Below are 27,273 nucleotides of genomic sequence, written 5' to 3' on the forward strand. Positions count from 1 at the left end.
GGTTTTTCATAGGTAATGCTGGTTTTTTTTTTCAATACCACCACTTTTTTTTTTAATAATTTAATTTTATTCCAGTGCTTCATATATAATGCTGTTTTTTTTCCATATTAACATCTTATCTTTTTGTATTTAATTCAGTTTTATTCCAGTATTACACATGTAGTGCTGTTTTAGCTCAATTTTTGTCTGTAATTAATTCAGCTTTATCCCAATATTTCATATGCAATGTTGATTTCTTCAATATCATAACCTTTCTTTAAAATTAATCTAATTTTATCCCAGTATATCAGATGTAGCGATATTTTAGCTCAATATTATCATTTTTTTGTAATTAATTAAATTTTATTCTGGTTTTTTATATGTAATGCTGTTTTCTTAAATGTTATCATCTTTTTGTTGTAATTATTCAGTTTTATCCCAGTATTTCAGAAGTAGCACTGTTTTAGCTCAATATTATAATTTTTTTTGGTGATTAACTCAGCTTTATCCCAGTATTTCATATGCAACATTATTCACTTCAACACCATCATCTTCTTTTAAAATTAATTCAGTTTTATCCCAGTGTTTCATACTCAAAGATGTTTTCTTAAATATTTTCCTTTATAATTTTTTCTTTTGTAATTAACTCAGTTTTATCCCAATATTTCACATGCAGTGCCTTTTCAGCTCAATATTGTAATTTTTTCCCTTCTGTTTTTTCTATGAAAGACGAAGGGTTCTGGCAATTTCAGATGGGATTGAGCACATTGGGAATCTGCGCTGGGAGCTCGCCCTGTGCCTCCTGGCTGCTTGGACAATTTGCTATTTCTGCATCTGGAAAGGGACCAAATCCACTGGAAAGGTGAGGTTGAAATTCTGTGCAGCAGCTGGAATGACTGCTCCAAATTATTTATATTTATATTTATATTTATATTTATATTTATATTTATATTTATATTTATATATTTATATTTATATTTATATATTTATATTTATATATTTATATTCATATTTATATATTTATATTTATATATTTATATTTATATTTATATTTATATTTATATTTATTTTATATTTATTTTATATTTCTGTTTATTTAATATTTCTGTTTATTATATATTTATTTTATATTTCTACTTATTTTTATATTTATTTTCTATTTCTGTTTATTTTCTATTTCTATTTATATTATATTTCTTTTTATATTTATTTTATATCTATATTTATATTTACATTTTTTATTTTTATTTTATATTTTTATATTTATACTTTTATTTATATTTTTATTTTTATATTTATATTTATTTCCATCAGAACATACGAGTTTCACACTTGGGAGGTATACAAATAGCAAAATTAACTGTAATTAAGGATTGTTTGTTTTTTTTTTCTTTGTTCTTTTTTGGTTTTGTGATTTGATTTTTTCCTAATTCTGTTAGGCTGGGTGGTTTTGGTTGATGTTTACTAATTTAGCAATGAGCTTTATTGGCCAGTCCTTGAACTCTGAAACCAGATTGTGTTGATTTCTGTGCACAAATTCTGCAAAATTTGGATTTTGAAGAAAACTATCAGGAGGCAAAACTCTCAGTCCCACAAAAGAGTTTCTGAGAGTTTTGATGCACATGAAAAGAGAATTTAGAGATACAGATTGAACAGCAAGAGGAGAAATAATGAAAGCACTCAGAGAGGGCTTTATTTCTTTATTTCTTTGATATATTTATATTTATTTATATTTAATGATTTAAATTTTATTGATGTATTTATTTATTATCAAGATGGGAATATTATGGGGAAAATTACAAATATTTAGCACTTTTTTGAGTGGATTCCAGTCATCCCTGGGAGCAGGGAGAGGGAGCCATGGGATGAGGGAGAGGCTGCCCTGGTATCAGCCACAGCTCTGAGTAGAATCTATGAATTATCAGCTTCACTGAGGGAGGCAAGGAGCCACAGATCTGGAGGGAGGATCTTAGAAAAGCCCTGGTTTCTCATGTTGGAACTGAAGGAAACCACAAACAACACTGGTGCATTCAAACCTTTAATTTTCAAATGTTTCTTACGTAGTTTGGGTTGTGGTTGGGTTTTTATTCTTTTTGTTGTTTCTGTTTTAGTGAAATCTGTTTATAAATGAAATATTTGGAATGCCGTGGATTTTTTGATATTTAAAAAACGCCAGGGTGTCACCTGCACACGTCTTTTATCCTCTCACCATTTTGGGCTGCTCCTGATTTCTGGTTTTCGTGTGTTTGCCAAGCGTGCCGCTCAGTCTGGCGCCGCATTTCCCACGGAGGCATCGCCACACGCACCGAGATCCCTGCAGCCCCATTTCCACAGGGAAAACGCTGAGAAACCCTGCCCAGGGCTGAGGAGGAATGGTTTAGAGGAGGGGGAAAATCCTAAAGAGGGGAATCTGGAGAAGCCAAAGGGATCCATAGGAACAAGAGGATAAATGTCCTCGCCTCTTTGTCGCCGGCGCTCCGGGGAGCTGCACGAGCGCTTTGGAGCCCTCTGAGGGGCTGCAGCTGGCAGGGGAGAAATGAAACAGCAAAACTGGGTGTTTTTAGTCCATCAGAAGGGATGTGTGAGGATGGGAATGTATTCTGGCGTGGTGTAATCTGCCCCAGGAGAGCAGGGAAGAGCACGTGTGCGCACGCACGCGAGGCTGGGCCGAACGCGCTCCCACGAAGAGCAGCGGGAGCAATCCTGGCCCAGGAGGGGCTGAAGTGGCTTCAGAAAGGATTTATTTCACATTCCTGGAGTTAACATCCAGGATTTTATTGTTCTTTCATTCTTTTAGTTTATACCATTTCCCCAGAACCAGATCTTGAGCTTTAAAGGTGGATAACCTGCCTGACCTTTATTTTTTTTAATTCTTCTGATAGCTTAGCTAAACCCTCAGCTTTAAGTAGGTGGAATAAATTGATTTTATTCCAGTGGGATTTTGATAACCACCTCTCTGATGAGGGCAGTCTGAGATAGAACAGCTTGTCTCGGGCACGTGAAATGGGATAATAAACTTTTCAAGAAGCAGAAATAACTTTTAGTCTTGCAACGGAAGTGCAAAGAAAAGAGAATCATTACCCAATATTCAGCTTTATAGGTCTCAAGCTTAAAACATTTAGATCAGGGTTCTGTAAGAGGCAGACTCATTATATATTTTTCACCATTTAAATCAGTTTGCCATGAGCAGCAGCTCTGTTTCCAGAATCCTGAGGAATTCCTCAGGGCTGATAAATTCCCACATTTCTCAGGGGACCCTGTGCTATCCATGAATCTGCCTTTCCAGAGGCTCCATGGCTCTCAGTAAGGATCTGTCCTAGCCCATATTATTTCTTTTTCCAGCTCTGTTTCTGCAGTGCAGGTTTTTTTCCCTGGGCATACATTTACTGTTTATTAATTTATTAATTTCCTGTTTATTCAATATTCTTCCACTTGCCACTTTTTCCAGCCTAATCTCTGGAGATCTGAGAATTTCCAGAATCCCTGGAATTTCCAGAATCTCTGGAAATCTGGGCCGTGGCACTGCCTTCCCAGAGCAGCAATCTTCCCAGCTTAAAAAACAAAGGCAGCACTCAGGTGTTGGGGATGCTGCAAAGGGATTAAATTTTCTGAAATATTAATGATGTAGCAGATTTCTGGGCTGAAGTTTGCATCTCAAATCTATTGCCATTTCTAAAATTCATATTTAAGCTCGTCCATAAGTCTTCCCACTAAATTGAATTTATTACATTCTCACTTCCAGGAAACATTTAAAATTTACTTCTGGGTTTTTTATTATAATAATATACCCGTCTGTTAAATTTATGATATTCTTTAATTGGATGGAATATTTTCAATGAATAAATACCTTTATTCAAAGGAAAAAACTTCTCAAAGTTTTATCACCTTTGGAACTTTTTTAAAGGGAGGTGTCTGGGGGACAGGACCATGGAGAGAAAGAGGACAGGGGAAACAGAGCTGAGATGGAGAAGGTGAGGAGAGACTTCCTCTGCACACCCTTGTGCTTTGTGAAATATTCAGGAGGTTGGTTCACCCTTTTCCTCTTTTTTACTCTGCATTTCCATGCACAGTGAAAAAAGAATCCAAGCCTTAAAAGCTGTTATAAAATAACCCAGTCATTCTCCAACCAGCACTACCACAGATCATCAATATTTAATATTTCAGGATATTAAATATATTAAGACTAACATAAAGTTTAACTCCAGAGGAAGTGCTTATTACACTGTTAACAGGATGTTCCAAACTTTTCCATTACTGTTCTTGAAATTCATCACTTTCTCACAAAGCATTTCCATTTCCCATTCCAACGGATGTGAAATAGCAGAATAAATCCAGGTGATTCTGGCTGCTTCCAGCTGAAATAGATTTGTGCCCTTTCAGAGGTTCTTGTCCTTAATTATTCAAGCTTTTCTTGCCCTGCATTATCCAATCTTAGATCTGAAGATATCAGTGTGCCAGCTTTCACATTTTAAATGCTGCAAATATGCAAAATGCAGGATCTTTCAAGAGACACTCAAAATCAGAAGGAGAAAAATATGCCAATGCAGTGTTACCTTGATTTGATGTGTATTGTGAAATTTGCTTGATAATATCCCATCTCCATCTCATGGAGAAGAGTTTTCAGTAGCTGAGATCAAATGCTTCCAAAAATGAGGAAAGAACTCTCTAGAAGACTGAAGAAAGTTAATTTTTTTAACATTTAGATTATCATTCCAGTCTCTGATCATTAGGTTTGGTTCAGTATCTGATTTTTCCATACTACTTTTGATTTCTGGTTCTGACAATTCTGAGTTTTTCTATAATGTACATAGAGCTGCTGAGTTTTCCTAATTTTTTGATCTTCCTATTTCATTAATGAAATCTACAGGTAGAAGGGAACCTGTTCTTTTATGGATCTTGATTGTCCATTCATTAATTTAACTAAATGCTCTTGTGCTTTAAACTTTGAGAGAGCAACACCAGTAGTTGCCAATGTATTTTTCCTAAACTACATGCTGAAGGGAGTAACCCTAACATTTTCCTTTTTATTTATTTTTTTTTAATTTATTTTCATGGGAGTTTTGGCAAACAAAGCATTCCACTGAGCTCAGCCGTGTCCCGCTGCATCTTCTGCCCGATTCCTTTTAAAGGAGGAGCCTGCTGGACTCAAAGTTATAGAAAAGCATTTTAAGGCTTCTTTCCTGCTCTTTCCTGAATTTTTGGGTGCATCACCACATCCCTGTCTTGTGTTGACATCCCTAGACTGAAACCCTGGCAGGGACCTGGATCTGTAAAACTGTAAATGTTGGGATGTCTCTGGTGAAACTTTTTGATTTTAAAGAAGGTTCAGCACTGAACTTGGAACTGTTGTCTTGGTGTTTGGCTGCATCTTAAAAACCTCCAAGGAAAGGGATTCCTCAGGTCTTGGGAAAACCTCTTCCAGTGCTTAATTTCCCTCGTGATGAGTCATTAATCAATTATTTCCGTACATGGGGGTTCATGACAATATTTAATTTTGTAACAAATGATTTAATTTTTATCACCTTGTTACATTTCTGTTATCCAGCCCAGAGCAAAGCCCATTTTTTGTATCATTTGTGTCACTACAGAGCGTGGGTTTGAGTGTCTCCAGCTATTGATTTGAAAAGATTTCTATATTAATAATCTAAAAGAATAGACTCAAGTTAAAAACCAATCCAGCTTTCCTGCCTGGGCATCTTGAGTGGGAATGAGAGCTAATCAGCATTGATGTGCTTCAGAATTTTGTGCTGTAGATGAGGAAAAGTTGAATCTAAAGTATTAAAAACCCCCACAATCTTGCTATCATTTTAATTTATTGATATTAGAACATTTTACCCCACCCACAGCACATTAATTAAACTGTAGATGAGATTTTTGTCATGTTATGACTCAACACCAAGCCAGCATTTTCTGATGTGGAGTGTTAAAAGAATATTCTTCCTCCAGGATTTTACTGAGTATTAGAATATTACACTGATTGTATGAACACTGTGACCAATTCTCATAAATTTTGGGTCTTTTTGAAGGGGTTCTTGTTAACATCATGAAAATATTCTTTTGCCAGAGCTGAACTCAAACAGTTCTCACGCAGTGATTTTTACTTCTCCACTAGTGACTGGCTAATAAGTGATGAGAAATCCTCCTCATTGTGCAGAACCAGCTGCAAGAGAGAAAAACCCCACAGGAATCCATTCTTCAACATTTTCTGGAACTGTTCTACATACCATAATCACTGAATATTATTCTGTCTGATTCTGACTTCTGAATATTTTGATACTTTCCTCCTCTTTGTGCTCAGTTCCCTCAATTTCCACTTCATGCTGATGTTGGAAGGTGTTGAATTTAAGCTGCCTCTCGATGTGATTTATTTCAGAGCTGCCCCAGGAGCAGAGGCTCGTACATCCCGAGGTGATGGTGAGAGCTGGGAGCAGGGATGTTCTCGACCCAGAGCCAGGGATGTTACACCTAAAAGCTGTTGCTCTAAAATAAATCTGCTTGGTTTCTCAGGTCACAATCAAACTTGCAAATGTCTTGCACGCTCTCATCAAGCTTTTGATAATATTGTGACTGTCTGTCACTTTTTAGCCCTTTGCACTCCACAGATGCTCTGGTAACCACAGCCCAGAGAGCTCTGCTGGGAGGTTTTGCTGTGCTACATGAGAAAAAGCTCTGATGTGGCTCCTCTCTCTACATAAACATGAGCTAAGATGCTTGATTAAATAATCCTGGGAGTCAAAAACCTAAAATATCAGATTCATGATTACACAGATCTCCATTATGACTTTTCATCTGATTTATCACTGGATATCCACTGCATCTCTAACAGGGAGCTGTTCAGCTGGGTTGCAAACCCTTAGAAATGTCCTGGCAAGATTTCTTGGTGGTGAAGAGGTTGAATATAAACATAAAAAGGTGAGGGTCTCTGATATTGTCCTTGCAACCTTCATTATTCATTCAAGTGTTTCACTTTCTGCCACAACCCTGCTGGAAAAGTTACAAACACCAGAGCAAAGCAGAGAACTTTTTATTTTTTTGTCTCAAATTAGCAGCTCTGCTGCTGTAGCTACCACAAGAAGCAGGATTTGGGGTTGAATATGTGCAAATGAGGGCGTCATTTCTCTTTTACACTTCTGCTCTTGATATTTTTTCCCTTTTTCCTGTGATTGTGCCTATTGCCTTAAGCTGTAATGTTCTCTAAAAGTTACGTTTAGGAGAATTAGTTAGATTCCATTCAGACCCCCAGAGATTTCCTGCTCTGAGCATCTAATTTAAGTACAAAGCTTAAGTACAGAGTCCTGTAAAGGCTGCTGAATGCATTTAAAGCTGGGCTCAGTCTGAAGGGTTTAAGATGAATTTCATGGGGGATCTGGGGATGTCCAGCCTGGAGCAGGCTCAAGGAGGACCTTTGTGCTCTCTAAAGTGAACTGGCAGGAGGGTGCAGCCAGGTGGGGTCAGGCTCTGCTCCAGGGAACAAGGGATGGGTCTAGAGGAGATGGCCTCAGGTTGCAGCAGGTTTAGGTTAAATACCAGGAACAATTTCTTCCCTGAAAAGGTGCTCAGGCACAGGAAGAGGCTCCCAGGGCAGTGGTTTAATCCCCATCCCTGGAAGTGTTCGAGGGACACGTGGATGTGGCACCTGGGGACAGCTCTGGCAGAGCTGGGTTAAGGCTTGGTCTTTTCCAACCCTAATTCTCCTGAGATTCATTTTCTACCTGCACAGCTGCTGTCCTTTGCAACGCTGCACTGCTCCTCACTTGTTAATTTGTGCCATTGATCACTTGGATTTGCTGAGCTGAAGGCAGTGAGGGGCCACTTAAGCATCAGGAAATTGTGGGAAGTCTATATTAATTATATCTATCAAAAAAATAGAGGTGAAAAAGACCAGGTTCACCCTGTTTGCTGGGACATCTTGACACAGAATCCTATTAACAATAACAGAAAAATGTCCTGAAAAGGGATTTTGACATTATTGCTAATCTGTGAATGTGATGGGCAGGAAACACTGAGAACTGGACCATTTATAATGAATAAATGAGATGGCCAAGGAGATGTACTAAAATATCCTTAATCCCCACTCACATCTTAACAAGGTGTGAATAAAGGGAGAGAGCCCTGGGGTTTGTTTTTTTTATTTTATGATGCTTTTGAGGACCCCTTGTCCCAGGCTGCAGCTCTGAATAATTCAGCATAAAATAGACATCTGACCTGTTGGGAGTTTATTCCAACAAATTAAACTCTACACTATGCACTACTAAAATAAATATATAAAATAAAGCTGCATCCGTAGTTAATTTTTGGCTACAATTTTTTTTTGTCATTTTGCTGTTGAGGAAAATGTCCAGAATTTTTGTGAACAATTTAAAATGGGAGCTCCCAGGCCCTGCTGGCTGAGTGTGGCGTCACCTCTCACTGTTGAACTCCAAATATTCCCCCCTTAGCTCTGTTTTTATAGTTCTGCTCCCTCCTCCACCTGCATTTTCAGGGTAGGGGAGCAGAGGATGGCTCATGGATGTTGGACATGCCCAGAAAATTTCATTATCCAGATATAACAAATTATTTTTGCACACTCCCCCCCCCCCCCCCCACACACACTTCCAGCTCCTATTTCTTTATATTTTGTGAATTATTTATGTCACTCTCAGAACTTTGAAAGTTTCATCCTTTCTTCCCAAGGTTTTTTTTTGTCCTGGTTCTGAGGTGAATTTAATCTCTCTTGGTGGCTTTGAAATAATCTACCCCACCAGGAGCAGGCCTGGCCAGTGCTTACATTTCTGGGTAATTTTGAGTTAATTGAGGGCCTCTCTCTTCTCCTGAGGCCAGAGGCCTCTCTTGAAACCTTGCAATTTCCAGTTGTGCAAAAATCACCGGCATATGGACCTAAAATAAGAGAAAATATCCATCTGCTGGGAAACACCAGCAGAAAGAGAACTCAATGTGTCAAGATTGATCCACGAGGGAAGTGCAAAAATCTCTGGGATTAGGTTATTCCTTTTCCTTGAGGAGCAAGACATTGCAAGGTATCCAGTGTGCTTGAAGAGCCCAGACTCAGAGATGGATTTTTCATATATTTTAACCATCATTTTCCCTCCCCTCAGGAGTTAAGCCTTGCTTGCCAGCAGTTAAAACTCAGTCACTAGTACCAAAGAAAATTTATTTCTCAATAGCAGGCCATCTAAAGGCCTTAATGGATTCAATGAGGCAGAAAGAAGGAGCAAAAGGACAGAAACAAAAAAAAAAAAAAATAAATAAGAGAAAGATGTGTGGAAGGAAAAAAAAAAAAAAAAAGAACTAGGGCCCATTGTAGGAGCCCAGGAAAAGGAACTGGGCAGCAAGGATTGTATCTCCTGAAGTGTCTTTTGTTTTAGGCTGAAGTAACAGCAAAGAATGGCCCTTCATGGTGAGGCTTTAACTCTGGCCAAGGCTGATCTCTGTATTCAAAAGGGGAAAGTAGAACATCCATGAGATGCATGCAGAGTTCCTGCTCTCCGCCTCCTCTGTGTGAGGTTTCAAAACTAATTTTTTTTTCCACTCTCCTGTGCTCTGAGCATTTAAGGACACCACGAGTCTGTTAAAAAAAAAAAAAAATAGATTTTTGTGCTTCTCAAAGGCTTTCCCGACCTTCTGTTTGACACTGGGGAAGGCATCACATAGGAAACTTCAATCAAAATCGTGTCTTTGTGATTTCTGTCCCTCCCAGCCTCACCTCAGCAGGGAAAATCCCCTTTTGGATGAATATTTAGGGTGGATCTAAGCCCTGGTCCGCAGCTGAAGTGAGTAAAAAGTGTTTCAGTGCATGAGGGACAGCTCAGGGCACATGGAGGTGTGAGAGGTTTTGGGCAGAGAAATCACCTGGTCTGTGAACAGAAAGTATGAAAGAGCTGAAGGGGTAGGGAGGAGCAGAGGGTAGAAGGCCAGCTGTGATATTTGCTGTGGCAATGCAGGGAAAGTTGCTGCAAAATTAAAGGGAAAGCCCAAAGGCACAGATGAACACAGCAATCTCTGCAGGAAAAATGCACTGATTGGCTAAAGGTAACAAATAAAGGTTATTTTTGCCATTGAGGTTACTTTGAGGAACTTTTAACTCATTATCAAAATTACACTGCAGCCAACAGGAGCCAAAACATTAAAAAGTTCCTGTTTATTATCATTGGTAATACACATGCCAGGGCTAAAACAGCATTCCTTCAGGTGCAGGGCACTGCTGCTGGCTGGGATTTAAATTAAAGCTGCATTTCCCAAAACTGTGTGGTTGCCACGTCCTGGCCTCTATGTGTGCACAGAATTTCTGCACAGAAATTGCAGTGAATATTGCTTTTCTTGAGTCTTTCTTCCTGAATTTGGGATATTATTTGCACCTTTTCTTCTGTAGGAACACACAGGGTCCCTCAATTCACAAACATTTATAGCTCTGACTTTCCTAATGCTGCTCCAATTTCATATTTCTTCCCATGAAATGGAATAGCTACAATCCCTTATTCTCCCCCAGGCAGTTTGTTAGCTCCTGCCAATCTGTCCAGCCTCAAGAACTGGCTCCTTAATCGCAGTTTTAGGTGTCCATCCCCACAACCCCATATGCCAAGGTTATATTAAACCAAACTCCTGCCTGTGGGAAGGCAGTCCCTGCTTTCTGCAGTCAGCAAAGCCCAGATTTCTGGCTTTATCTACAATGTGAAGATGTCTTTGTAGTACAAGTTTTGTTGACAAGGCTGTTCTTGTGAGATTTACAAACTTGAGTCCTGTATCCCACCCCAGTGTCAGCTCCCGTGGCTCAGCTCCAAACTCCCTCCCAAGAAAGGCAAAGCTTAACGAAATAAATTGCCTCCTGGCAGCACAGGCAGCTTGGGGCTGGTAACTAAAACACAGCCCCAGGAGGGAGCTGGCTGCTGTGCACCTGCTATTCTCTCCTTGGAAAAAAATTGTGTGCTTCAAAAAAGCAAGGAGGAAACTCAAAACATCCCGTGTAAGCTTGATTGTGCCATGGAAAGTCGGCGCCTCAGACAATCAGTAGATGGTTGTGCTGTAGAAAGTGTGAGGCACCCCTCTTAATTAACTGCAATAAAAAATTGTGGGTTCTTTCCTGTGGGTGTAAAATATATTTGGGAGAATTAGAGTGGTCGAGGTCAGTGAGGATTTTTGTGCTTTGGTTCGTGTGTGTCCCTGTTCCTGGAGTGCCTTGCTGAGGTTGGAATCTCAGTGTTCCAAGCGTGGGATGAGCACAGGGAGAGGTCTCTGCTCCCCAGGGAGAGACCCTTTACATCCACAGAGCAGCCACTCAGAGGGATCTCTGCTGAGCTGAGGGGATGAAGGGAGAGCTGAGAGATCAAAGCATTTCCCAAGGAGAGAGAAATAAATCTGTGGCAGTCACGTACTCCTCAGTCACCCTGTCTTCCAGGTTTTTATCGTGTGAAACTTCTCTTTTTTTCTATGCATCATGTCACCTTTTCTTCTCCCGCTGAAAATCTGCTCAAACCCACAAATTAATTGCAGCAGTGTCAGACTGGTGTCCTACAAGTGAGCCTTGAGGTGATTTAGCAGCTACATTTAGAGGGGAACTTAAAGAGCAATAAACCCTCAGTCAAAGTGTGACTAACTGCATTAGGAGGGATGGAGTAGCCACAGGGAAGGGAAATGTGGAGAATCAGGATTAGAATGATAAGGATGCTTGTTAATTTGGGTGGTTTATACTTTTGTTATTATACTTAAGGCACCAGTAGTATTGAAGCAAATGCCTCATGGTGAATCCATCTCCCAGCTGTCACCATGGAGATAAGAGCTCGTGCTCCTCAGTGCTGACAGGAATTGGGCTGTCATCCTGGGCCACACAAACACACCTTTTCACATAGAAACCTGAGCTCTTTATTCTCCTACAAAACTCCTGAACTTCCCAGTAGAATCACAGAATGATTTGGGTTGGAAGGGACAAGACAGTTCATGGAATCAGGGAATACCCTGAGTTAGGAGAGACCCACAAGAATCGTTGAATCCAATTCCTGTCCCTGCCCAGACCCCCCAACAATCCCACCCTGGGCATCCCTGGGAGCCCCTGGAGCTCTGGCAGCCCCGGGCCCATGCCCATTCCCTGGGGAGCCTGGGCAGTGCCAGCAGCCTCTGGGGTGGAACCTTTCCCTGATATCCAACCTGACCCTGTCCTGGCACAGCTCCAGCCTTTCCCTGGCTCCTGTCCCAGGGAGCAGAGACCGGAGCTGCCCCCGTCCTGCCCCTCCCGAGGAAGCTGCAGCCCCAGACCCAGTGAGGTCTGACCATTTCCTTCAGTTACATGCCTACAAAAATCATCCAAATTAAAAAAAAGGTGTGGCTGTGCTATAGGATAGCTTTGCCTGCCAGTTTGCAAATACTTTTATATTTTTTTCCCCACCATTTGCTGCACAAGATTAAATAGTGCTGTGGTGGCCAGAAAACTGCAGAAGGGACTGATAGAGATGGCCACTAACAAAGCTGCTGGAGTGCTTGGAGGATTGGCAGAACAACTTTCCAAGAAAGTCTCACATATGCTTAGTTTTGGTGCAAAATTCTAGGGAAAATTCTCATTACCACTGAATTAATGTTTTGTATTTTTAATATTTGCCATTATTTGAAATGTTATGCATTTATTTGGTGACTTCTCAAATGCTGGCTACAGTTCTTAATTCTCTCTTTGCCTCTTTGTCAGGCAAGGTGACAGCAGAGTGTGCCTGACACATTAATCTTTCCCAACTGGAACCTTTTACCTGAATAGAGTTGTGGCTGGAAAACATCTCCTATAATCCTTTTTGTCACAGCATTGCTTCCACTTCCCAGACTTCATCCAGCATTTTTTTTTACCTCAGTGCTGTTGATTTGGGAGTGTGTTTTTTGTTGTTTTTTTGTTTGTTTGAAGGGTTTTTTTTTTAAAGACAAGTGAGGAAAATCATGCAGGAATCTAAGCTGGAGATGGTAAGGAATGCTCTGGTAAATCCTGATTTTTACTGGATTGATCAAAATGTTGACTCACTGGAACGAATCATTTAAGGGAATGTAATAATTCCTTGAGGACAGAGCTCCTCCAGGAAACCCAGTCTCATGTTCTCCAGGAAGAGCCAGAGAGCAAACAAACCCTGAACCAGGAGAAGGAGCTGGCCAAAAACTTTGAGTCCATTCCAATGCACATTGAAGATCTCACATATTTTGGAGTGACAGGAAAAATCACCTCCTGCCCTGTTCTGACCTCTGCATCTCTATTTGCTTGAAGGGGAAACATTTTTAGGATGGCTCAGGACCTAAGGAGTGAGAACTGGAAGGTCTCTCTAGAATAAGTAATAATTCCAGTTCATGCAGTGCCTTATTGAACCCCTGTTTCTGCCTGTGTAAAATCAATTTCCACAACTGGAAATTCAGGTGCTACTGTGGGATAATTCAGAATTATTTTCTCTGAAATGGGGTTGCTATGAGGAATACTCATCCCATAGTACACATTTCTTTTAGGCAAAATGCAGATTTCTGGGTCTGTGTGCAACTCCCAGTACCTGGTTTGTCTGTGAAGGTAAATTAGAAGGCATTGAGAGGTCTGAAAATCCTAGAAGGTTCTGGAAAGGAACAGCTTTGTTTTATAAAAGCTTGTACATTTTAAAGACCTTTACAAAATGGAAAAAAACCACCCAACCCTCAGTTGATTAATTAGTCCTAATTTATATTTAAAATTCTTCCTGATTGGTTTTTAAAGTTGACTTTTACTTGATTAAATAGCAGTCTTTAATTCTGAGATATTTGTGGCTCTGCAAACTCCCTCCTTGATGGGAGCTCTACATAAACACTTGGCTTGCAGTGATGAGCTCAGCCAAGATGCTGAAATTTCCTTCCTCCCATCAGTCTTCCTCTCCCTGCCCACAGCCAGAGGGCAGCTCTTCCTCTTTGTGCCTGGAATCCTAAACAAAAAAATCACATTACAGTTACAGGATGCCATTATTTCACTGGTTTATCAACACCGTTTATGGTGGAGATAAAATAATAAACTTCAATCAAGAATTTTTTCTGGGTAAAAACCCCTCCAACCCCAAAGCATCCACTGCTTTTAAAGAAAAAAACTCCAACAAACACATTCCAGGTGCCAGGGACAATAGCACCATGATTTTAGCATTGGAAATCTGCTATTGTATTTCCACTGGGAGAGCCGTGTCTGCTTGCCAAACTTTTCTGTTCATTTTGCTCGAGGTTTTCTGCAACTTTCTGCCTCTGAGAAATTCCACCACAGCTCTTCCCCACAGCCAGAGGGCAGCTCGTCCTCTTTGTGCCCTTGAAAGTTAAACAAAAACTCAAATTATAGTTATAGGATGCTGTCATTCCACCGGTTTATCACTTCCATTAATGGTGCAGATAAAATAATAAACTGCAATCAAGAATTTTGCCAAACTTCAGTGCTCGTTTTGCTCAAGGTTTTCTGCAACTTTCTGCCTTTGAGAAACTCCAGCACAGCCCTTCCCCTGCTGCCTGGAGTTATTTTGGGCACTCTGTGTTTACAGCGTTGGGATTTTTGTGAGAGCAGTGTGGTGAACGTGAGGAGAGCACTTCCCAACAAATGGAGAGCACGTTTTTGGGCACGTTGGTGCTGAGGGTTGTTGCAGCCCTCACTTTTTTCATCAACAAAACTCCTCTAAGAACAGTTGGCGAGTGGAGGATTAATGTCAAGTGTGGAAAATATAATTTTGGAGACAGTGGAAGAGCTGGGAGGAGGCACTGAGCTCCTGAGTTGTATTTACTATAGATATTGATCTATGAAACAGATAAATGCTTTTCTTTTTGGTATTTAATGACAGCAAAAATGTAATAATGTAAATGAAACACTTCCAACAGAGACTCAGTTTTTAGTTCAGGTTGATCCTTGTTTAGTGTGGATTCACTTGTGAACATTTAAAAACACTTCAGAGCAGTCCCCAGAACACGAACTGATTTGTAAAATGTGTAAATTTTACTGTGAATTTGGTACTATGAACTTGACCAAGGCCTATTCAGGCTGGAATGAATCCTTGAAATCAAAGGAACTGTGACTTAATTTTTTCAGGATCCAGCTCATTATTTATGACCACTTTCCCTTTTTCAGAGGCTGTGGACACATTATTTGTCACTGATTAGGTCATTATTAGGCTGTGCATGTATCTAGAATTAATCTGGTTATCTGCATTTGCCTTTATTTACTTTTAATAATTTATTAATGATAAATTTCTTTTCCATTATGATTTATTTAAAATTTATTTATTAGGGTGCTTAAATGCAGGTGCTCACATAAATGATTGCAATGATGGCATAAAATTCAGTTTCTATTTTTAATATGGGCATGTTCTGGTCTCCATGATTGGGATTTTTGGATATGTCTGCATAATCTGTTGTTGGCAGTGAATGTTTTGGGGCAGGATCTGTTGATTAGAGAATTTTACTCAAATACAAGGAAATCTGTCTTTACACTATCTCTAAGACAGTACACTGATTTTCCTTTTTTTTTAATTAAGTAGAAAATCTGTAGACCTCATCAAAAGAACCACCAAGCCTGAAGAGCAATTTTAGCAGAAAGAAGACAGATCTTGATTTTAATGCTCCTGGGCGAGCTGGAAACAAACCCAGCTGTTGGAATTAGCTGGGAAATAACACATATTTAGAAAAGTTGCTGCTGCTTAAGGAATATTTATGGGGAGAAGTAGCTCATGATGGAAGTGGAAAGTTCCCTCAATTCAGCTGGGAAAATGAGTGGCTGCTGTGAATGGATCTTCTCTGCCCTTGGTGTTCTCTCATTGTTTTCCAATTTTAGCTGCATCCTTGGCTTTCTGATGGAGCACTTTGGATTCAGCCTTCTGCCATGACTTCTCTGTCTTTTGCAGCTTTGAACTACAGGCAGGCAGGTTTTTTCAACACAGAATGTTTGGAATGGAATTTGGGAAGTGCTGAAAAGTGTGTGAAGTCAGACCCAATGTAAAGAATAAGTCGTGCTGCAAAAAAAAATATGGAAAATAGGTTTTTTCACCCATTTTTAACGTGGGATTAAGGCTTCTGGGTAACAACTTTGGCTTGTTAAAGCAGTTTTCATTCAAGACACATCTTCCTTCCACCCATTCAGGTAAAAGAATGCCAAACCAAAATCAAACAGAACATTTTAGGTTGTTTTTTTTGGCTTTTTTTTTTTTAAATTGACTCAATGAATTTTGGAGTGAGGTTTTCATTTCATTGTGAAGGAAACCATTCCAGCAGGGCTCAGACTTTCATCTATTTATTTATTGCCTTCACCACCACGTGGAAAAAACCTGGGACTTGCAGAGCTCTGCCAGGTAGGGATTTTTCCGTGTCCCAGGCACTGAGCTCAGTGCGATGTGGTGCTGGAATTAATCCTTTCTGCAGTTATTATTTCATGTGGAATCTCTTGCTTCCTGTGGTCACTCAGGTTCTTGCATCCCTTCCCCGAGTGTCCTCTCCTGGCCCCGCTTTTCTGGCTCATCTCACTGAATTTTCATTCCCAATGAATTTTTCCTCTTTGACACTTATTTCTCAGTCCTCAAATCTCATTAAATTCTCTTAGCTGTTGGGCTTTGAATTTATTCCTGCTCGGAGTGAGGCTGTGATCACTCACACATGATTCAGTGGCAATTCAGAAGGAATTCTGCAGTTCATAGACAATCTGGTTAAGGATGGTTTACCAGAATTATTCTGGAGCAAGATTCCCTCTGCAGATAAACAAAGATGACAAACAGAATATGCTGAATAAACCCACAAAACACACAGAGAAAACAGAAAAATCAGCCATTTTGCTGATTCTAACCACCTCCCCTCATCCCAATTATACAAATCCACTTACCTGGTGTTCTGTTGGGATTTTGCTCTCATTTCTTTTTCAGCATATGAAATTTAACTTTAAAATGTAGGTGGACCTGGAATGTTTTCCCCCTTTTGACGTGCTTTTAAAAACCTTGTGAATCAGCTGTCATTCCTTTATACCATTTTATACAATTTTTCTTGTAAATCAAATTAATGTGGAAAATCTCCCTTTTCAGTTGTCACTTGTAGCTCCATAGATGGTTTAGAGTCAGATGAATAAAAGCCTTTTTTCCAAACGATGCTGCATGGAATATTTGAAAAAGAAAGTCTTTTATCATGTTTATCATCTGCTGGTATCACCTAGGAAGTCAGAATTTTTGAAACTTGCAAATATTAGCAAGGCAAAGGCTGGTTTGACTGTGGCTGGAGGGACAATTTAAAATATTTTGATGGAAATCTTGCCCAGATTGGTGATTCCTGGGTGTGCCTCCTCAGCAGAGCTGCCAGGCAGGGGTATGATAGTTATATTTCTATATTTGTGCCAATATGTTCTCCTGGATAAAAATTCCTCTTTTCCCTCTCATGTCACTGGGTGAAATTTTGGTTCCTGAGCAGTTTCTCCACACAGGAGTGCAGTGTGGACACAGCTGGGGGATTCACTCTGCTTCTCCAAGCTCATGCTTTCAAATAAAGAAAGAAATAAGTTAAAGGGCACCAGGATGAAAACAGCCCATGAAAAATAAGGATGAGCAGGGCATGGGGGCAGGTCTGACTTTCCACAAACACTTTAATAGTGAATTCTGGCAAATCTCTGGCAATGTCTGCATCGATATTCCTCGTGTTTACAGCCCCATGGAGCAACAGAGGAGTTTAGGGAACAGGGCAAGCCAGTAATCTTCTGAAGCATCAAGAGAAGTTTTATGCCATTTATAAAATACAGTTGGTTCATTATGATGCAAACAAGATTGAACACTGCAGTTTGCAGGAAAGAATCCCATCAGCTTTCTGAGCCATATTTTTCTCAGGAATTCTGGTTCTGTCTCTCTTAGCAAGGGCCAAACAAAGGAGCAAGGTTCTCTGCTTCCTGCTGCTGTGAGGAAGCGTGTGAAGCTCAGGCTGGTGTGCTCTGCAGGAGCTTTGGCCAAAGAAATCTGATTTGGGGCTTTGAGGTTTCCATGGGCTGGGGCTCAGCTCACTGCATGGAAATCTTCCTCTTTATTCTCAGTGGGGTTATCCTCAATTTCTTCTTCTCCCACGCCAGATCCCCCTCACCCTGCAGCATGATCTGGTCAGAAAAACCTTTTCACTTAGGACAAGATGTTCCCAAGGGACAAACTGGAACACAGACACTTATTTGTGCTGTTAAGATATTTAGGCATGAAAAGATGAAACTGAAATCTAGCTCAGCTCCCAAAATCTTTATGGTGCCTCACTCATGAAATCATTTCATAGGTACCTCAATATCTATATATTAACCTTGAGTGACATCTAAGTCTCTTTAAAATTTTGGTATTTAAATTTCCAGTGCTTGGTACTCAACTTATTTCCTATTCTTTGATACTTAAAGCTCATGGCAGTCAATAAAATATCCATTCTCAGGATCTTTGGTTCCAATGGACTTTCAGTTAAGCACCCAAGGATAGCTCAGAGATGTTGGGTGCATTTCCACCTACTTGTATGTCTAAATGTCACTGTAAATTTTTCTTTCAACCACATTGTAAGAGGAGAACTTAGTGCAAAAACTCTCCTGCCAGAAATTTTTATTTTGTTTCCAACTGCTTAAACATTGGCATGGCTCTGACAAGGGTTTAAAAAAAGCATTTTGAGCATTGGGATGCAAATTAACATACCAAGCAATTAAAGTCAATTAAAACAGGATGTGGTGTAATTAGAAACAGTTGTGTTCACATTGATATTCAGAGAGGTTCGATGTGTTGAAAGAAAAGAAAACAATTCAGGAAACTTTTAATGCCCGACAGATGCAGTGGTGATGATGATGCTAATAATGGCACTGATTCCTAAATTCCCCATCCTGCCTCACCTCAGGAACTCTTGGGGAGGGGGAGAAAATGGGAATTAATGGCTCTCCCCCAGCACAGTGCACTCACCTGTTGAAGTAAAAGAGAAGCTGGAGCCTTTCAGCCTCAGGGGTTGTGTGAGCAATAATCAGCAGTGCTGGTGGCTCGGGAAGAGGGCACCTGTCCACCTTTCCCTCTCCTGCTGCCTTGGTGTCCCTTTCCGTGTGCTGCTGGATGTCTGTATTGGTACTTATTGCCAGAAATGCAATGGTGCTTGATTTTTCTCCCCTTTCTGCATGGCAACCAGAGGGCAGGGAGAGCCCTCATCCCTCTAAAGCTGGGGCAGACCTGCCCTGATGGCCAAAAAATTCCTTCCAGCTTGTGGATGCAGCCCTTGCTGCTGTGGGATTGCACAGATCCTTTACTCCTGGCTGCAGAGGTGAATTGTGCTGGTTTTTCCTCGATGGGGATGAGAGAGGAGATCCTCCCCACACAACCTGGGGAGGAATCTGCCTCTGCCTGGTGATGGTGTTTGCTCGGGTGGAAGGTGGCAGGCAGGCTGGGATGTGCAGGGAGCAGGGGATGTGCTGCACAGCAGTGCAGAGAAGGAAGGAAATGCAAGGAAATGTTACAGATGTTCAGGTGCAAGGCTTTCAGTGCCATCAAATGGATGTGTCTGCTGACTACCCTCTGTTAAATACAGCTCTGGATTTAAAACAAGGAGGAAAAAATAGCTGGCAAAGACTAAATAAATGAAAACTATCAGCTGGCTACTCCATCCTTTCCACCTCATTTAAGGCTCAGAGCAGGATTGTGTCCATCCAGTGGGTTTGTTTTTTAATTGTCATTACCTGCTGATCCTTTTTAATTTGAAACCCAGATGTGGACAGACAAGGTCTGCTTGAACTCAGCCAGTCATAGCAATTTGCATTCCCACTAACAGTCAACAAATGTAAGCACTGGGATAAAACTTCCCATTTTGCATTGTATTGACCTAGGAATTCATCAGTTCAGGCTTTTGGGACCTATAGGAATAGAATGGTGCTCTCCATTTCCTGGGAAATTCAAATTCCTACCCACCTGCTGAGGCACATAGAATCATTTAATGTTTGGAGTTAAAGAATCTGAAAATCCAATTTCAGTGCATTAATTACAAAAATACGTCTGTGAATCCTTTCACAGGTCCAGTCTTTGATGTATCCCTTTCATTTACATAGGAGACAGACATTGGACTCCTGAGTTTAAAATTAATATTTTTTTGAGGTTGTATTTTTCACCAAATGATTTTTTTTCCATTCTTGCAGCTTAACTAATTTTGACTGGTACAAGGCAAGTGTAAGAGTAACATCTCACAGGTGAAAATGGCCACAGACAATTATAGAGAGTTAAATTTATAGACAGGTGGTTGCCACATAAAGAAAATACTGATAGTGCCGTGGAATTTATCATTTAATCCTTGTCACATAAAGAAAATACTGATACTGCCATGGAATTTATCATTTAATCCTTCTCTGAGTAGCCATGTGCTGCTCTCTGGCTTGGGATTGTGAAGCAGGACCCTCTGCTCCATTTTTCCTTTGGAAAATGTGACTTCTTGCAGGTTTCCTGTTGTTCCCCACGCAGAGAACAAACTGATTATGGGAAAAAAAATAAGTGTGGCCATGTATGTGAAAGCAGAAATTGCTGGGGTGCAGCACACCAGAAATTTCACTTGAAGGTTCTTTGTAAGGGTTCTCTATCAAATCCCAAGGAGATATGGATAGAATTTAACCTTTGGGCTTGGTGAAATGCTTATTCCTGGGTGCCTTGTCAAGGCTGACCTAGAACAGAGGCTGGGCAGAGTTAAGAATAAAGCAGGTATTTATTGAAACGCCTTAAAGGGCACACCTTGGGCAGGACTAGAGCCTGGCCAGGGCTGCACCCAAGATGGACCAAAAATAGTCACAAAATGGATGACTGGTCATGAGGTCTCACATTTTTATAAGTTTAGGTCCATCTGCATATCAGGGTTAATTGTTCAATTACAGCTTCAGGTTATGAATTCCCATCCTTGTTTTCTCTCTTCAGCCCACCGTCATTTAAGCTTTTGGGCCTGAAACTTGTAATGATTGTCCTTGGTATCAAGCTAGAAAAGGAATTGTTTTGTCTACCTGCTCTGTGAAGAGAGCTCAATAGCACTTAATATGAAGCTTAAAACTACACACCTAGGCACCACAGAATATGAAAAATATAAAAGCTAAAACTTAAGGCATCACCTGAAACCCAGACATGCAGGCAGTGCAGTCTGAAGAGAAATCAGTTTAGTAATTATGGGGTACTGAGAATCCATTGCTTGTATAATTAATTACTTGTTATCAGGAGTACCTGTCTTTGGAAATAATGCACTTACAGAGCAACCTTTATAACAAAGAGCTGACCTCTCCCACAAAACCTAAAGAGTTTAGAAGGGAATACAACTGGAGGACAAAAATCACCTGCACAAAGACATCCAAAAAGTCCTTTTCCCTCCAGCAGATGTGAAAGTAGGGTGGTTTTGCTGCAGCTGCAAGAAAATCCTTTTCTGATGTTTCTTTTCTCCCCCAGGTTGTGTATGTAACAGCCACGTTCCCCTACATCATGCTGATGATCCTCCTGATCCGGGGGGTGACGTTACCCGGCGCTTCCGAGGGCATCAAGTTCTACCTTTACCCCGACATCTCCCGGCTCTCTGACCCACAGGTAGGACCATGGGCTGCACCTTTGGGAAAAACTGCAAGAGCTCCTTGGGTTGGAGTCTGAACACTGCTGGTGACTGCTGGGGAGCTGCTCCTCGGTGAGGATGTGGAATTTGGGATAGGGCTGTAAAGCCATGGTGTGTGTTGGGACAGATCATTTTTAAATTGGAAAGTACCTCGGTTGATAAATGAGGGTTTTCAGAGCCAGTTGCAGTTGGTGCTTCTGCCACTGAGGGACAAGAGCACTGCCACCGGTTCAATGGGTACAAATTTCACTGGGATTTAGCCATTTTTTGGTTCTTTGCTTGTTCCAAATCTAAATCTCAGGCAGAATTAACAGAGAAATTATTCATTCAAATGATTGCTGTGTTTATAGCAGAAATGAAGTGCTCAAACCAGGAAATCTGCCTGTTTTGCTGTTTCCAGTGTAGAGTAGGACATGGAAACAATGGATTAAATTGTTTGCTTTTTTCTTTTATTTCCAAAGGATTACAATAAAACAGTTATTGTCCATAATATGCGTGATATTGAAGGTGCAAAATGACACAATCTCTATAGCACCTGACAGGTTGCAGTCAGCATTTTATTGATCTGCTTTGGCACTATAAAAGACATTACACAGTGTTTCTCCTGAGGCTATTACATTATTAAATGGATCCTGAGAAGCAGACAGAAAGGAATTTGGGAATATTCGTCAAAATGAATTTTTTAATCTGCTTACTGAAGATGTGTCAGCATAGTTTTTTTAAATCACTGCTTACTTTAAACATGTATTTTGTTGCAAAAGACAATAGAGGGGCTCCTTCAGGTAATTTCCCTGGAGCATTTGAAATATCTCTAATGTTTGCTTTAAATGAGTAATATTTCTACAGAAAAAATTAATAAAAAAAATGAACCAAAAAACTAACAACAGCAACAACACAGAAACCAAAAAATCCTGAAACAAAACAAAACCCCCAACCAACCAAAAAAAAAAAAAAAAAAAACAAAGAAAAAAAAACAAGCAGAAAAACAGAAAGAAAAAGATTTATATATATAAATATAAAATATAAATATAAAAGAAAATTTTATATGAAAACTTGATCACGTTGTGTCTTTAGGACTTGACAATGTTTGTGTTGTGTGTCAGCATGGATGGGAAATGGTTCTGGAAGTGGTGTTGGTGCTGGCTGTGGAATCCCAGCTTCACCTTCAGCAGAAGCAGCCTCAGGTCACCTGAAAAATGGGTCCTGGAGCAGAGGGAAGCCCAGGATTCTCTGGCACACTCACAGATATTTGTTTGCACCTCCTGAGAGGCTCAGTCTGCAGCAATCCAGCCTGCTCCCAGCTGAGCCCCAGACTCCTTTCAGGCAGGCCAGGGAATTGTCTGTGCTGTGTTTACCTGAGGGCTGGAACTGGTTTGTTGTGCCCAGCTGGAGCTGCTGTTCCAGCCCTGGCTGTGGGGCTGGAGCTCCAGGTGCCCCCTGCCTTCCCCAGCAGCGCTCTGGGTGCCCTGATCTTGTGCCACAGCCTGGGCTTTGCTCCACTTGCCATGTCTGTGAGGAGTCATGGCATGGTTGGGGTTGGGAGGGACCCTACCATCACCCAGTGCCACCCCTGCCATGGCAGGGACACCTCCCACTGTCCCAGGTGCTCCCAGCCCTGTCCAGCCTGGCCTTGGGCACTGCCAGGGATCCAGGGGCAGCCACAGCTGCTCTGGGCACCTGTGCCAGGGCCTGCCCACCCTCACAGGGAACAATTCCTGCCCAATATCCCATCCAGCCCTGCCCTCTGTCAATGTGAAAACATTTCCTCTCGTCCTGTCCCTCCATCCCTTGTAAAAAGTCTCTCTCCAGCTCTCCCGTAGCTCCATCAGGCACTGCAGGGCCAAAATTTGGTCACCCCAAAGCTTCTCCTCTGCAGGCTGGACAACCCCAGGTCTGCCAGCCTTCCCTCCCAGGAGAACTGAACTCCTCTATGAACAGGGGCCACTCCTGCTGGCTCCTTCCCTTGCCCACTGCTTTTCTAGAGGCTCTTAACAGCATTTTGCCCTGCCTGTGGATTTCCCACGTGCCACTGACACCCTTGCTGGTGTTTGTCACTGAGGGAGGGCAGGCCAGCCTAAGGGACATTATTGCCAGCCTAAGGGACATTATTGCCAGCTGTAAGGATGGTTTATGTGCCCATTTACTATCCTGGTGCCACTTGTAAAGAAATCCACGTTGCCATGACAATTTGCCAAGGCCATGGCTGGTGGGAAGCACAAAGCGTTGGAGACACGTGGGGTGTGTGTTTGTCCCACACATGTGGGGCTGGAATTCCTCTTGGGAATGCTTTTAGGAGCCAGCTCCTCCTCAGGTCCAGGGAGACTTTCACTGAGGAGTTCTTGTCCTTCAGTTGTGTGTAAAACACCTTTCAGTAGAAAGAAGCTGGAGTAAAATGTGCCATAACAAAGATGGTGAACACCAAAGCAGGTAATTGAATTGTAGCATTCATTGGTTCTAGAGAATTATTTTTGTGTTGAAAAAAACCTGTCATTCTGCCAAAATTGATATATGTGGTTGGGAATAATTAATTCAATGCTTGAAGAAAGCTTTCAGACTAATGGTTGCAATCTCTAGTCACTTCTCAAGAAACAGAGGAAGTTTAGTTCTTCAGACTTAAAACTAGAATTTCTCATAGCTGGTTTTATTTTTTAAATAGCCTTTGGTTCAGTTTTAGTGCAACTTTTAATGGCAATAAGATGGATGTATAGGCATTCTTCTTTTTATGAAAATGTAGAATTTAAAGTTCAAGCCCACAAACATTAGGATAACTTCCCCCACTGCACAAACCCCTTGTCAATTGGTTCTGGAGTTTTTTGCCAAGGAGCACAACTGAAACTACCTGGAGATTCGTGCTTCCAGTTTCTGTGTTCACTCATTTCAGTGGATTTATTCCCTAATGCCAAAGCATAAATCATGTGCACCAGCAAAATTTGTTTTCCTCTTTAGTTGCAGGCCTGTTTCAATAATATTTCAGGGAGGGTGCTGGGTCTGCATTGGGAGAGAGCTATTTGAGCCCCACAGCCAGCTGTGTTTACTGGGGATTAAATAAACCAATTTCTCTTCAAGACTCACTTCAGTTTGAAGTTCTCGACTCTTTTGTCTTTGTGCAATTTGCATTCCATGGTGGGTTAAAGCTTTGTGAGCAGCTATTCATCTGCAGCTCCCCTCAGCTTCCAAGGGCTGTGGTCTCCATTTCATTTTTATGTTCTGTCTCTCCAGCAGACCCAGTCTTCTCGCTCTGAAAATGCCATTTTCTGTCCTGAGCGTGTGTAGAACTCATACCAATCACTTTGTGTTGCATCAGTGGAAGCTGGAACAGCCTGGAGCTCTATTTAAGCCTCAAAAGTGTTTTTCTTTCATCAACAAAAAGGTCTCAATAATCTTCATGCTCAAATTGACTTGAAATGTACCCCTGTGCCCTAATCTGGGAGATACAGGTGCCATTTATGGCTTAAATAAGGGATCTTTGCTGAGTTATAACTCCCACAAAAGCAGTGCTTCAGCAAGTTAATGGGATTGTTATGGGGTTTGTGTGCAAGCCTGACTCAGAATATGGTTCTGCTTGTCCCTGGACAGATTTAAGGCACTCAATATGTGATTGTACTTGTGTGTGGTGCTCACTGAGCCTTTCTGGGCAAAACATTTGGTTCTTTGTAAGAGGATTTTGCAAACATTCTTGCCTGGAAGAAGTTTAGGGAGTGGCAGATGTAGCAGTTTGATGGGTCAGGAAGTAACAGTATGGATAATTGTATGGAAAATCACATCAATTTAACCCCTGCTGTAACAGCAGGTTGTTGGAAAAGGGAGGAAAATAAGAATAAAGCTTTCTTGTTTATTGTTTGTACGCTAAAAACTGGCCAAGTTGCTGGGTTGTCTTTTGTGGTTTTTTAATTTTAAAGTTGTGAATGGTTTTAATGAACATATTCACAAGAGAATCTGTCAGCACAGCCACAATTGCACACTCCTCTGAACAGCAGATTGCCAAAATCTTGGACAAATTTCCATTTCTCTGTGGCCAGAATACAGGTTGTACCTCATCTCTGCTAAACTCACACGTGATTGCTGAGCTTGAACGAAGCCAAATTAATCATGTACAGGAAAATCAGAGCCATGACAGGTAAATTGATTTTAGGTTTCCCAGCTCTTTTATTTGCAATGGGAAAACGTTAAAATTGCAATAAGATTTGTGGTGGCAGAAACATTTCTGCAATTCCTTGGTAGCTCAGCCAGGAGAATTCACTTTTAGGCAGCTGGGATGTGCAGGTGACAACAGGGATGGCTTGCAGAAGGACTTTTTCCATGAATTTCCTTGGCATTGTGATTTGGCTGACTGGCTTGAAGCCCACTGGATTTTCCTTCTTGAAAATGACTTCCAAAACATGAGTGCACAGCAGTGAGCATCAGCCTAACCTGAAAACTCACTTACTCTGGATAGATTTGGTACTACTGAGATCCCTCTCTTCCTTACATTGCCCTCTGGATCAAAAAATGCTTTTTCCTGTGTGGCATTTAGGCTGTTTTCATGAGTGGTTGAGAAAAAAAGAGAATTTTAGTACATCTCTTTCAGAGAAAACACCTTTTCCTGGTAGAAAATCGCTCTAAAATAAATGCACATCAGTTCTTTTCCCTCTGGAAATTGTAATTTTTCATTACATTTCCTAAGTTTTTGTATAAGCATGAGCTTATTGTGATGGTTTTACCCTCTTTAACATATTATTCATCTGTTTCAGCACATAAATAACAATATTCTTTTAAAAAAAATTCTGCTCACCAAAACTGCAAACAATTGCTTTCCAATTAGTCTAATTCAAATATACATATGGCTGAGAGAAATTTGGGAATGCTGGATCAATGTGGAGGTGATATTTCCTTAAATCCTGATCTGAAAACCCAAACTGCAAAATCATTTGAGAATATCTCTTCCTTTAACTTTTTATTTCCAAAATTCAGGGAGGCTGAGTTGCTCTAGGAAGAAGAAATAATGCAGATTGATTCAATTTTAGGATTTGCAGCCCTGGAATCCACAATCCTATCGCCACCTCGAGGCCAGTGAAGCCTTTTTCCAAGGCTGAGGAAAATCCTCTTTTCTGCCTCTGAGATTGGAGCAAACTGCTGCATTCAAACATAAACTTTAGGGCTCTGCTTTCTCTAAAAAAAAAATAAATAAAAAAGGTTGTAAAAGAAATTGGGATTTCATTTTTGGGTGCTTTCATGCTCAGAAAATCCAGGTTTCAGACCTGACCTGCATTTAAATCTGCTGATCCTTGCAATGGAAACCTTAGAATTTTCAGATGTTGGCAATGAAATTATCTCTCATTGCTGGAAAATTTTTGGATTCTTTTATTGTTTTGAAATGTAACAGGTAACGACCTCAGAGCTCTTTCCCAACCCTCATCTTTCCACAATTCCCTAATTGCAGTGGAATGAGAAACTGATCCATAGGGTATCTTCAATACTGGATGGTGAGTTTGTAAGGATAGTACTTGGAAAAATGGTTCAGGGATAGCTCAAACATCCTGAATCTTACCAGAATTTTGGCACCAGTAAGTTAGTAAAGCCTTCAGTGATTTACTGCATTTTTGACTTTTAGAAGAGTTTGGACAGCAATTCAATAAAAAATAAATTACTTGGGAAAAAATAGTAGCGATGAGAGGAGGAATATGTCCAGGTCCTACCTGACTTGTGCAGTTCTGCGAAGGGAATGGAATTTACTCTTTTCCCTCCCACTTTCTTCCCATTCTCTGGATTGTTTCCCTCAGCAGG

General features: G+C 40.8%; 1 protein-coding gene across 3 annotated transcripts in view; it reads left to right on the forward strand.

Moving 5' to 3' along the window:
• Positions 1–27,273, forward strand: part of SLC6A11 (solute carrier family 6 member 11) — an 88,560-nt gene that overhangs the window by 23,140 nt on the left and 38,147 nt on the right. For all 3 annotated transcript variants that reach the window (XM_088061871.1, XM_014260438.2, XM_088061870.1), the window contains exons 6-7: positions 709–841; positions 21,354–21,488. In XM_088061871.1, the coding sequence (XP_087917997.1) occupies positions 709–841; positions 21,354–21,488 (268 nt within the window). The remainder of the gene's footprint in view (positions 1–708; positions 842–21,353; positions 21,489–27,273) is intronic.

Source organism: Pseudopodoces humilis, chromosome 13 (assembly GCF_049639895.1).
Source record: "Pseudopodoces humilis isolate 2021_Gansu_Grassland_sample_001 chromosome 13, ASM4963989v1, whole genome shotgun sequence".
NCBI lineage: Eukaryota > Metazoa > Chordata > Aves > Passeriformes > Paridae > Pseudopodoces > Pseudopodoces humilis.